We start from the raw sequence: 12,290 nt of genomic DNA on the forward strand, positions 1-12,290 counted from the left end.
TCGAGTTATAGTTGGTCTTTAGTGCAGTGGCTAAAAGCCTAGACTCTAGATTAAATGATGTGGGCCCAAATTCCAGCCTTACCACTTACTAACTGAATGATCTTAGGCAAGTTCCTGAACGTTCTTGTGGGTCAGATTCCTTAAGGTAAAATAAGGATGAAAATCCTTATACCTACTTCATAGGACTTTGTGATTTTAAGTGAGTCAATGTTTTAAAATATTTTTAGAGGTCATATAACGGTTTTAGGAAAATGGTGAATACTCTATTTGCTAAGTTAATAAAATGATGTCTGATGTCTTCGATTGGAAGCTCTTAATTCATGTTAGATTGTAACTTCACAGACTTTGGAATCTGGAGTTAAATCATTACAAGGAGCGTGTACTCTAAAGTTAACATGCATTTACCAAATAGGCCCCAATTTCTCCAGCACTGACTTTAACTCCCTTTGCAAAGGGTTACACCCTTGCAGAGCCTGGCAATGCTGAGGATACAAGGCACCCAGAAGAAGGATCAGACGGTTTTCATTAGGTCAGCATTGGCCTGAATGTGTGCTTTTTCATCCACTGGGTGAGTGAGATTTTAGGCTAACTACAATAAAATAGAATAAATAAAATTGGATAAAATAGAAGTTTTGCTGGTTCTGGGTGCAGGGATATCAAAGGACAAACACCGCAATACCTCAGACATGGAAGCGTATACAACAACTCAAGCAGGAGATGACAGAGCCAATATCAAAAGTATAGTTAAGAAGGCAAAGAGAAGACCCCACAGCTAATATCATACTCAATGGCGAATGAGTGAAAGCTTTCCCTCTAAGATCTGAGACAAGACAAGGATGCCCACAGTCACCATAGTTATTCCATGCTATACTAAAGTTCTAGCCAGAGCAGTTAGGCAAGAAAAATAAATAAAAGGCATCCAAATTGGAAAGGAGAAAGAAAAACTTTCTGCAGGTGAATGATCCAGTATATAGAAGGTCCTGAAAAACTACAATAAAGCTACTAGAGCTAAAAAACCAATTAAGCAAAATGGCAGGGTAAACATCAGCATGCAAAAATCAGTAGTGTTTCTCTACACTAGTAATGAGCAGTCTTAAGTGATGATCAAGAAAAAAATTCATTTACAGTAACAAATAAAAGAATCAAATATCTAAGAATAATCTTAATAAAGGATTTAAAGGACTTGTATTCAGAAAACTACAAAACATTGCTAAAATAAAACAAAGAAGACCTAAATAAAAGGAATGACATTCTGTATTCATGGATTGGAAGACTAAATGTCATTCCAATGTCAACTCCACCCAAATGATTTATAGAGTCAATGCAATCCCAATAAAAATTCTAACTGCCTACTTGGCAGAAATGAAAAAAACCAATGATCAAATTTATTTGGAAAGGTAAAAAAGGACCATAAATAGCCAAAACATAACTTGAAAAAGAAGAGCAAAGTTGGAGGACTCTTGTATCCTGACTTTAAAACATTTTACAAAGCTACAATGGTCAAAACAGCATGATATTGGCATAAGAATAGATATAACCTATGGAATAGAATTGAGAGTTCAGAAATAGACCCTTACATCTATGGCCAATTGATTTTTGACAAGGCTACCAAGTCCTCTGAACTAGGAAAAAGTAGTCTCATCAACACATGGTGCTGCTAGAATTAGATATCCATATGTAAAAGGATAAAAGAGGACCCCTATCTCATACCATATACAAAAAACCAACTCAAAATGGATCCAAGAGCTAAATAAAAGAACCAGGACTATAAAACTTCTGGAAGAAAATGTAGGGAAGCATCTTCAAGATCTTGTGTTAGGCAATGATTTCTTAAACTTCATACCCAAAGCACAATCAACAAAAGGAAAAAAAGATAAATGGAACCTCCTCAAAATTAAAAACCTTTGGGCATCAAAGGACTTTGTCATGAAAGTGAGAAGACCACCTACTCAATGGGAGAAAATACTTGGAAACCACATATTGATAAGAGTTTAATATTAGAATATGTAAATGAACGCTACAACTCAGCAACAAAGACAAACAACCCAATTTAAAAGTGGGCAAAATACTTGAATAGACATTTCTCCAAAGAGGATATCCAAATGTCTAAAAAGCTCATGAAAAGATGCTGAACATCACTAGCTATAAGGGAAATGCAAATCAAAACCATAGCAAGATATTTCACAATCAACTATAATAGCCACTATTAAAGAACAGAAAATTTTAAGTGTTGTAAATGATGTGGGGAAATAAGAACATTCATTCATTAATGGTGGGAATGTAAAAATGTGCAGTTACTGTGGAAGAGAGTTTGGCAGTTCCTCAGAAAGTTAAGTTTGTAATCTCCATGTGATCTTGCAATCCTGCTGCTAGGTATACATCCAGATTAATTGAAAACAGAGACTCAAACAGATATCTGCACACCCATGTTCACAGCAGAATTTTTCACAAGTGCCAAAAGATGAAGCAACCTAGTGTCCATCACCTAATGCTTGGATAAATAAAATGTGGTGTATACATATGTGCCAGTTTGAAAGGATTTATGTAGTCTAGAAAAGCCATGTTTTAATCTTGATCCAATCTTGTGGAAGCAGCTGTTTCTTTTAATCCCTATACAGTACTATAGGCTGGAAACTTGATTAAATTATCTTCACGGAGATGAGGCTCTGCCCATTCCAAGTGGGCCTCTATTAGTTTAAAGAGCAAGCATTTTAAAGAAAGCTTAAGAGTGGCAGAATGGCGAGAACTAGAGCCCATGCAACCAGAGACCTTTGGAGATGAAGAAGGAAAACTCCCCTGGGATTGCTTCATGAAACAAGAAGCCTGGAGAGAAAGCTAGCAGATATCATCATGTTCTCCATGTGCCTTTCCAGTTGAGAGAGAAACCCTGAACTTCATCGGCCTTTCTTGAATGAAGGTAACCTCTAATTGGTGCCTTATTGGGGGACATTTTTATAGACTTGCTTTAATTGGGACATTTTCTTGGCCTTAGAACCATAAACTAGCAACTTATTAAATTCCCCTTTTTAAAAAGCCATTCTGTTTCTGGTATATTGCATTCTGGCAGCTAGCAAACTAGAACACCATACAATGCAATATTATGCAGCTGTAAAAAGAATTAAAGTCCGTGTTCATGTGACAACATGCATGAACCTTGAGGGGATTATGTTGAGCCAGACACAAAAGAACAAATATTGTATGGTCTCACGGATATGAAGTAATTATAATAAACTCACACAGAGTCTAAAATATAGGTTACCAGGGGATAGATTAGGATTAGAGAATGGGAAGTGGATGTTTAATTTGTACAGAATTTCTATTCAAATTCATTGTAAAGGTCTGGAAGTGGCTGGTGGTGATTGTAGCACATTATTGTGAGCATAATTAACAGTGCTGAGTTATGTATGTGACTGTGGTTGAAAGGGAAAATCTTAGGTTGTATCTGTTACTAGAAAAAAAATAAAAGATGAAACATAAGGCTGTATACCAGTGAGTCATACTGTAGACGATGGACTATAGTTACTAGTACAAGTTAAGAATGTTCTTTCATTGAAAGTGAGATCAAACTCCAATTAGAGATATGAATGAGATGGAGCTGGCTAGGACTAAGGTGAATTAGAACACATGACAAAAGACAATATTGTCTATGTTTTAAACCATCAGCTTCTGTGTGAGACTAAAGGAAGAGATATTTATTTTATCCAAAATTTAGATTTTCTGTTGCACACTACCTAATTTAACCTGTCTGATCAGTTTATTTAAACAACCTAATTACGTGGAACCTAGAACAGAGAATGAGATCTTATTATTATGTACAAGTTAATGTAATACCTGGATACATCTCTATTGTGGGAAGAGAATTAAAAAAAATTTGCTAAGTACCCTAGAGGGATTGGGGAAAAATGTGAAACTATTAATTTTTTTCACTTGGGGAATTCGTGATACTCTCTCAAGCCTCAGGGACTCCCAATTTAATAAGCCAAGTCCTCGTTCATGAAGCTTTTCCTTTTAAAACTTATTTCTGCAATGATGAAGCTAAACCTGCTTATAATTATGCCTAAGAGTCACTCCCAGGGAGCTTCTTTCTTTAAGCCAACTCTGCGATAAGCTCACTATTCTCTCCCCTACGTGGTACGTGACTCCCAGGGATGAGCCTGGTCCTGGCATTGTAGGATTGAGAATTCCTTCTTGACTGAAAGGGGGAAAAGAAATGGAACAAAATAAAGTTTCAGTGGGTAAGAGATTTCAAATAGATTCTAGAAGTCATTCTGGATGGCTACTTTTATGCAAGGTTTAGTCAGATTTTACAAACTATTACAGTATGCCAAGCCCAAACAACAGCATTCATGAAAACCATAGGGAGTGCCTGGTCTCTCTCTAAGTCTCTATGAGAATTTTTATTAATAAGTATGCATTTTTTGAAACCTAAGGCCTGCAGACTGATCCTATGCCAGATAGGTCCTGAAACCCAGAGGTAGAGGTCTCTCCAAGAACATCAACCAATTTCTTTCCTCTAACTCAGAGGGTCCACACCCCTTTCCAGTACAAAGAAGTTACAGGGGTCATTGCCCAGATATCCCTGAAAATTGAGAGAAAGATCAAATAAGAGGGAAGGGGAATAACTGAGAAATTAGGTTTTAACAAATGACTGTGACTAGTGACTCACTCTATAGATATTTCTTTTTAGTGTCTAGTGTTTTAGAATAGCCAGATGGAAATAACATGAAGTTGTTGAACATGTAATCCAGTAGCCTTAGTCTTTGATAATTATTGCATAACTATATTGCAAAAGAAAAATGTTGGTTGTTCATGTTTGCATGGATTTACCTCTAGATATTTTGTTCTGTTTCAATGATATAAATATATATGACAATACAACACTGATTCAGTTAATCTATCTCTATTGTAAGTCTTAAAACTGGGTAGGATCCAACACTAGTGGTCAGTAAGAGGGTGGGATAAGGAGTATGGGACGTTTAATGTCTTCTTTTTATTTCTTTTTCTGGAGTAATGTGGATGTTCTAAAAAGGATCAGGGTGATGAATGCACAGCTATGTGATGACACTGTGAACCGTTGATTGTATACTTTGGATAGATTGTATGGGTGTGTGGATGAATACATCTCAGTAGAATTACATTAAAAAAGAATGTTCTTTTATGAATGACAAATGTATGACATTAATACAAGGTGTCAATAATTAGGTAGTATATGGAAGAAAAATAAACCTTATGTGAACTATGGACAATAGTTTATAATATTATTTTAATAATTTTTCATCAGTTGTAACAAAGGTAACTTCTGTTAAAAAAATGGTAGTTACAAAAAAGCGCAATCATTATGTGTAGCGAATGTTCCACACCAATACAAGGTGTTGGTGGTTGAGGTGGTATATGGGAATCTTGTATTTTATGTGTGATTGCATGACTTCTCTAATAAAAAAAATTCAAAAAAAGAAGGCACAGAAGGTAATAATTTTTGAAAAGGTGCAGGAAGAGCAGAGTCAGGTGCTGGTACAAGCTAAAAGTCAGAGTTTTCTTCATGCTTAGCTGTAAAGGGACAGAGGGAGAAATTGATCTATTCAATGGTGAAAGGGGAATTTTGGAAGGGGCATTGACTTTCCCTGTGGAAGTGTTTTAGTGACCCTTTCTCTTTTCACATTAATGCTGAACAACAGGGTTGCAGCTCTCTTTTGTCTCTGGGACCCTGGAATGCTTCAGCCCACGCTTACATTTCCCAGAAGAAGTGGAGGTGTCTTCTCTGGGGAAACCAGCCCAAGATGAAAAGTCTATGGATACTGACATTTGGTGGTTTCTCAATGACACACCATGCTTCACCTTCCCCCATTATCCTACAGTGCAGCCCGTCATCTGATGAGCCCTGCTGGTGTGCCTGAGCTTCCAGTCTCCATTTTAGTGCTTTGTCTTTAAAGGTGAAGCGTGAGCCAAGTATCCCCAGGACCAACGTTCAGTGGAACCTTGAACAAAGCCCCTCCTCAACAAGTCAAGAGAAGGAGGAGGCCCTGCATCTTCACCCCAGACTTCCACTCCTCTCTTCTGAGAGCCTCTTTCCTCCCCTTGTGTAAAAGAGGGCTTGCACAGATACTTAGAAAGAAACAATGGCTTGGAAAAGGATACTATACAAATGGCTTGCCTGTTCCCTTGAGCCCTGAGAAAGTTCAACCAAAAGGTGGACTTTAAAAATCCCCACACCAGCACACTCAGGGTACTGTGGGCTTTGCAATCCAAGAACAAGATGACTTGTAACCATAAAATACCTTATTCTCTCCATTATTTTTGTTGTCTTGCTTTACCATTTTCCTTAAAATTTCCTATGGACAGCATTCATGGTTTTCAGGGTTGAAGAGAGGGAGGGAGCAGAGATGAGTTAAATGGAAAACTGGTGATTTGCCTTTCAAGTCTCATTTCTTCCTTTAATTTTTTTTTAAACACTTTCACAAAACTACTTTATTTCATAATCACTAGGTATTTTTATGAGGTGATGTGGACCCCCAATTCATAACATTTTGCTTAAGGGAAACAGGGATGAATTCTACAATCATTTCAAGATTCAACCAATTAATAATCTGCATTAACAGCCATGAAGATCAAATTACCTGTATTAGAATAAAGATAAGTTGATCTTTAGTCCACATTTGACACTTTCCTTCAAAACAAACTATAGCTTTAAAGATACATTATATTTCTTGCACCTTTGTTTCAAAACAGCACATTAAGTGCTTTTAATTATTTACATGTAGAAACATCCACAAGAATCTGGGCTGGTCTCCCACTTTGGGGTATATTATTGCAACCTGAGTAACATTCCCAAAAGATTTTAAATTATAAGAACTGTTTTCCGTTTTACTGGAAAAAAATCATTCACTTCAGATGAATAAAGAGAAAAATTTCAATAAAATTAGATTCGGAGTATTCACCAAACTTTAACCTATTTATCTTAATTTACAGGAATATCTAATTCAATCACTAGAAAATAACAACAAAAGGAATACAAACATCTTACCTTCAAATTCACTTTAAACAATAATTTATTACAATTAATTTAAAAGAAGGCTGCTAATAAGTAAGACCCAGAAAGTTCTTGAGTTAGTGACGAGGCTGGGAATTTGCCTGATACACATTCATTTTTGGGATACAGACTGTACACATAATACCACACAATTATTTTTCCACAATGTTAAGAGTAAACAGGCTATATTAGCAAAAGGTTAAGTGTAATTTTAAAAACCCATAAAACATTTATTCATCTCACTGTTTCAGTTCATTCATGATATTCTTTTTGACAATCAGTGAAATTCATTACATACTAAAAATAACACCATATTTATGTACAAATAAATTCATTTTTCCAGTAAGAGCTAATCTTCTTTTAAGAAGATTTCCCACATATTCACAGTACATAACATCACAGAAAACCCATATTTGGCCTAAATGTCTCTGAATTGTTGCATTACAAGATGGTAGTTCACTGTGCCTTATAATTCGATTGAGTTTTGCCCAAACGTCTTCCAGAGTTTGGCTGTTACAAATTGTGTGTTCTATTGTCCATCTTCCTCTATAAAGAGTGTGCAAATTTAGTGCCTTTAAACTATCTTGCAATTTTTTAGATAAAGGGAAAATGTGTTCAGTACAACTACTGCTGGGAATTGAAACACTCCAAGACCTCTTCAAGTGCTGTTTTCCTTTTTCTGACTGTTTATTCCTATTTCCAAAATTAGTCTGTTCATTCAGTGTGTAAGACCAGATCAAGTGCTTCTTTTTTTTCAAATTAGGTTGAAACTCCAATAGATCTACTGTACAATCATAACTTTGTGATTTAACATCACGTTCTGAAACGGTTAAGTACAGTTTCACATCTTTAGCTGCATCTCTAGAAATCACAGGTGGTGATCTTTTAGGTTTGAGTGGAAGTTTGGACCCATCATGTGGAAACCAAGGAATAAATCTTGATAGTGGACGAGTAGGGAAGTCTTGAATTGCTTTTTCTGCAATTTTTGGCAGTTTTGTGGGGTCACTCTCATATGGTCGATAATGTAATATTACTTCTGCGGTCATTCTACAGTAATCCGTTACTCTCAATGAAGAGATAATTTCTTAGCTGAGTTCCTCAGATCTAGTATGTAATTTATGATTACAAGGCTGTTTCTCTTTCCAAATCAAGGAAACAGGACCCTTCAACACCAGCAGGTGCTCCTGTTTGGGGGGATTCACCTCCATCTTGACCGGTACCACCGCCTACTATTCCTTTAATTTTTAAGAGGAAGATTTGGAGAAGGCTGATTCCGAGGAGGGAAGCTTACTGAAAGCAAACCTGCCTCTCCCAGTAGGTTTAGTGTGCCTGCTTTAGTTTCCTAACTTTTAAACACACATACCATGCAGTAAGTTGCCTTGAACATTAGGAGTTTGTTGGCTCAGTTTTGAGTCTAGAAGAAGTCCCAAATCAAGGCGTCATCAAGGCGATGCTTTCTCCCCGAAGACTGTGGAATTCTGGGCCTGGCTGCCGGGGTTCCTTAGCCTTTCTGTCACATGGCAATGCACATGGTGGCCTCTTCTGGCTTCTGCATTTGATTGACTTCTGGTTGCTGGATACTCCCTCAGGTTTCTCTCTCTCTGTGATCTTCCCTATAAAACATTCAGTAATAGGATTAAGACCCATCCCAAATCAGCTGGGCCACATCTTAACTGAAGTAACTTCATCAAAATGTCCTATTTACAAGGGTTCATACCCACAGGAATGGGTTAAGTTTAAGAACATGTTTTTCTGGGTGCATTGTTCCAAACCACCACTGTGCCTTATGCCCATCTGCCTTGGAGCTATAGAAGGGGCTATAACCCAAGAAACAGGGCTGGGGAATAACCACTCATCTTGAATTGACTTCTTCCTGTTCTTAAAGAGACCTTTTTGGAGCTTAGCACTTCCCTGAGGATTTCTGCTCTCCGCAGCCAGGGTGGTCACAGTTATTTTAAAAAGGCTAATTTATAATCATTGCACTACTGCCCTCTTTGGGTAATGTGGCAATTCATTGTCAGGATGTTTTTTATTGGGCACCAACTCAAGATCTGGGTTTCCAGAAATAAAAATAAAAAAAAAATTAACCCAAACCCATCACTGTAGGACCAATCTACCCCCACATTGTCTGTATAACCTTATATTTGGCTTTTGCCAGTAAGGTTTTGTGCAGTGACCCTTGGCCTGCTTCTGGCTCCGGATCCCCCAAAGCTTTCTGGTGGAAAATTTCCTTGCTGCTTAAGGGTGTGCGAGTGATCAAGAATGGAGTTCTTTGTTTAGAATTTGCGTGGTATACATAAATAACGAGCATATGGGTAATTTTCAAGCCAGAGGCACTTCGGAATTGGGCAAGGAAAGAGAGACTTCATTTGTTAAAGACGTTTCCTGTTCAAATTCATCAAGAGCTTCCCTATATCCTCCTCCTTTTCCAGTGTCCTGCTCCCCTGAAAAACCCCAAATACGTAAGAGACCTGCTTTACAGTGTAGACCCAACAGGATGTTGAGAAAGATGGATAAGAAAAGAATAGCACATCAAAATGAGTGGAGAAAGCTCTATTTGTTTTGTGTGTGTGCATATGACTTCAGAATTGTCAAAAAGAAATCAGTAAAACCATTTCTTGTAAGTGAACACGCCATTAAGTGTGACTAAATCGTTTATACAACTGCCGGCATTTAGAAAATAACTCCAATTGTTTCCCTTTTCCATAAAAGGATATACGGTGGAATTGTACCTTGAGTCTCTTAATGGAGGCTTCTTTTTCTACTAGCTTATTGCCCCAGGTTGTAAAGTGTGTGTGTGTGGGTGGAGGCGGGCAAGTTTATGGTGCAAAGGTTGGTCTACACCAACCCAGGTCATTCCAAAAAGTAGGCGGTGGGCTTGGTCCTGGGGCACTGGCCCCTTGTCCTTTTGGATTTCCCAGAGCCTGGAATGTATGGTGCCCTGTTTAGTTAATGCTCTTTCCTGTCATCATGTGGACACTCTACGGTATCTATCGAGTCTGGAAAAGCCTTTTAAAATTAAAGCGTTTCATCAGCTGCCAGGGGATTGGTGAAGTAAGCTGTGAAAAGTGCAGTTCCATTAGTTTGTGTCTGGGAAGGAGGTTGACTGCTGGTTAGCACAAATATCCCAGCTTCACACCCTATTAGCAGGGTGTCAGCCTGATCTCCCCCTTTCAACCCAAACCACAGCCCTCAGGAAGCTCACCAGCTTTTCCATTGCTTCTGGTACAGATCCTCCTGGCTTCATGGTCCAGCTTAGCTGAAATGATTACTTACAACAGTTTCAGAAAAGGCACCACTGCATTCAAAGGTAACCACAGAAACACATTCCGGTAATAAATATACATTATATAAGGATTGCCTAGTGTTTTGAATTATGGTGCCTTCTCTTGGACAAATCTCTCAGGAACCAGTGTATATAATTGGTAATTTATAGTAATATTAAGAATGCAAAAATAACAAGACAATTGTGATTTTTAACCAATACAAATATTTATTAAAATGATATGGTGTGAGAGAAAGAACACAGAACATAAAGCTTGGAACTGAAGTCAGATTTGGGTAAAATTTACTAAGGACTTATTATGTGCCAGGAAATGCAGGAGGTTCTTTATCTTACTTATCTGAAGAGAGAGAGACCCACTTGGAGAAATCCTAGATCACTGAAGAGGGGTAATTTATATGACTGTCATGAAAAGTCATATAAGAGTTTGAGGGGAAGCAGAAGGGAAATAATTATGTACCCTTCTCTTCAAAAAAAAGCATTTGTTTGATTTCAGTAGGGCCTAATCCCTGAATAATGTTTTCAAAGGTCAAGGCCCAAGTCTTGGCTTTGAAATAATTGGCCTATTGCCTGGAGTCAGGGGTTTGGCTTTTAGAGACAAATACTTACACTAATCAAAAACAGCTTTCAGGAGGATTTTATTCTATCTCAAGCTTGCCAGAATGACTTGAGGACAGTATGAGCCCAAATGAGAATTTGTCTAATGGATGAACAGTATATTTCGTATGGAAATATTTTTTGTAACATGAAATACCCATATTTCTTTTTCTATGAAACAAAGACTCGTCTGAATTGTAATAAGAGAAACATAGGTTAGAACTCCCAGCTGCAAGCAGAAAGAAACATTGGCAAGAGCTTCAAGGGGGCTAATGAAGTTTTTTCTGGAGGTATCTATGGCAAAAAACGGTTAACCATAGCTCCATATAGGAGAATGTGGTCAGACCCCAATGCTGTGTTCCTTATCCTCTTCCCCTCAACCTTCAGATTTACTATCTGTTGGGAGATGCAGCAACACCCAGAATGACACCTAATCACCCTGAGTGTTAGGACTTTTCCTTATAGTCATACTACTCAGCTTTTTTGAAGATACAAGTGTTACTCAGCTCATGTTGTCCAAATCATGTTATAGTAGAAAGGAGTATATATCAGTTAGGAATTAGTACAGCTCAGATGGAAAGAAAACCTCAAATAGCAATGGCATAAACAAAATAGAAATTTAAGAATTCCAGAGGTAAATATCCAGTTTATGACGTTGTCATGAATCACCATTCTCAGCTTGTGGTTTCCACCTCATCATCCATGATGGCTGCTTGACCTCCAGCTGTCATGTCTACATTCTAGCCAGGAGAAATGAAAGGGAAAAGGACAGCATATCAGATTCTTAAAAAGGCACTTACTAGAAGTTGCAAAAGACAATTTTGCTCAAATGGCATTGACCAGAACTTACAAGCAGATACATTAGCTTGAGGGGAGGCTGAGTAATATCATCTGTATTTTGGGCAGTCAAGTGCCGGCTACACAGTAGGGGTTCTCTTACTGAGAAAGCAGAGGAAAATGGTTAGTGGAGAACAACTTGCAGTCTCAGTCATAGGGATAAAATCTGGGATGTTTAATGGCAAATTTGTCATCCTGGCCTTGAAAACATGACCTCTTCTCTAACTGCCCATAGATTTCCATGTAAGAGGAAGCTCAAATGGGAATCAGTCTACACTCTTCTTGGTTCTTCTCTGTTCTTTGTTGTTTTTTTTTTTTTCTGAGTAGCTTAATTTTATTTTATAATCCTGATGGTAGAACACCTGGGTAGAAGGTATTCACTAGACCCTTGGGAACAGCCTGGGTTCACTAGCATAGAGCACTGCTTACAAACGTTTGTGTGCATGTGAACCCCCTAAGGATCATGTTAAAATGCACTTAGAAGCATTAGGTCTGGGGTAGAGCCTGAGATTCTGCATTTCTAACAAGTTCCCAGGTGATGTGATG

The 12,290-nt window shown here is 37.8% G+C and overlaps 1 protein-coding gene across 1 annotated transcript; it reads right to left on the reverse strand.

Annotated features, from left to right (window-relative positions):
- Window positions 1-7,317: 7,317 nt before the first annotated feature.
- LOC143646255 (shieldin complex subunit 3-like) lies at window positions 7,318-8,237 on the reverse strand. Its single transcript, XM_077115174.1, has one exon. The coding sequence runs from the start codon at window positions 8,071-8,073 to the stop codon at window positions 7,318-7,320; it is 756 nt and encodes a 251-aa protein (XP_076971289.1). The 5' UTR covers window positions 8,074-8,237.
- Between the last annotated feature and the right edge of the window lie 4,053 nt (window positions 8,238-12,290).

This window comes from Tamandua tetradactyla, chromosome 9, assembly GCF_023851605.1.
Source record: "Tamandua tetradactyla isolate mTamTet1 chromosome 9, mTamTet1.pri, whole genome shotgun sequence".
Classification (NCBI taxonomy): Eukaryota; Metazoa; Chordata; class Mammalia; order Pilosa; family Myrmecophagidae; genus Tamandua; species Tamandua tetradactyla.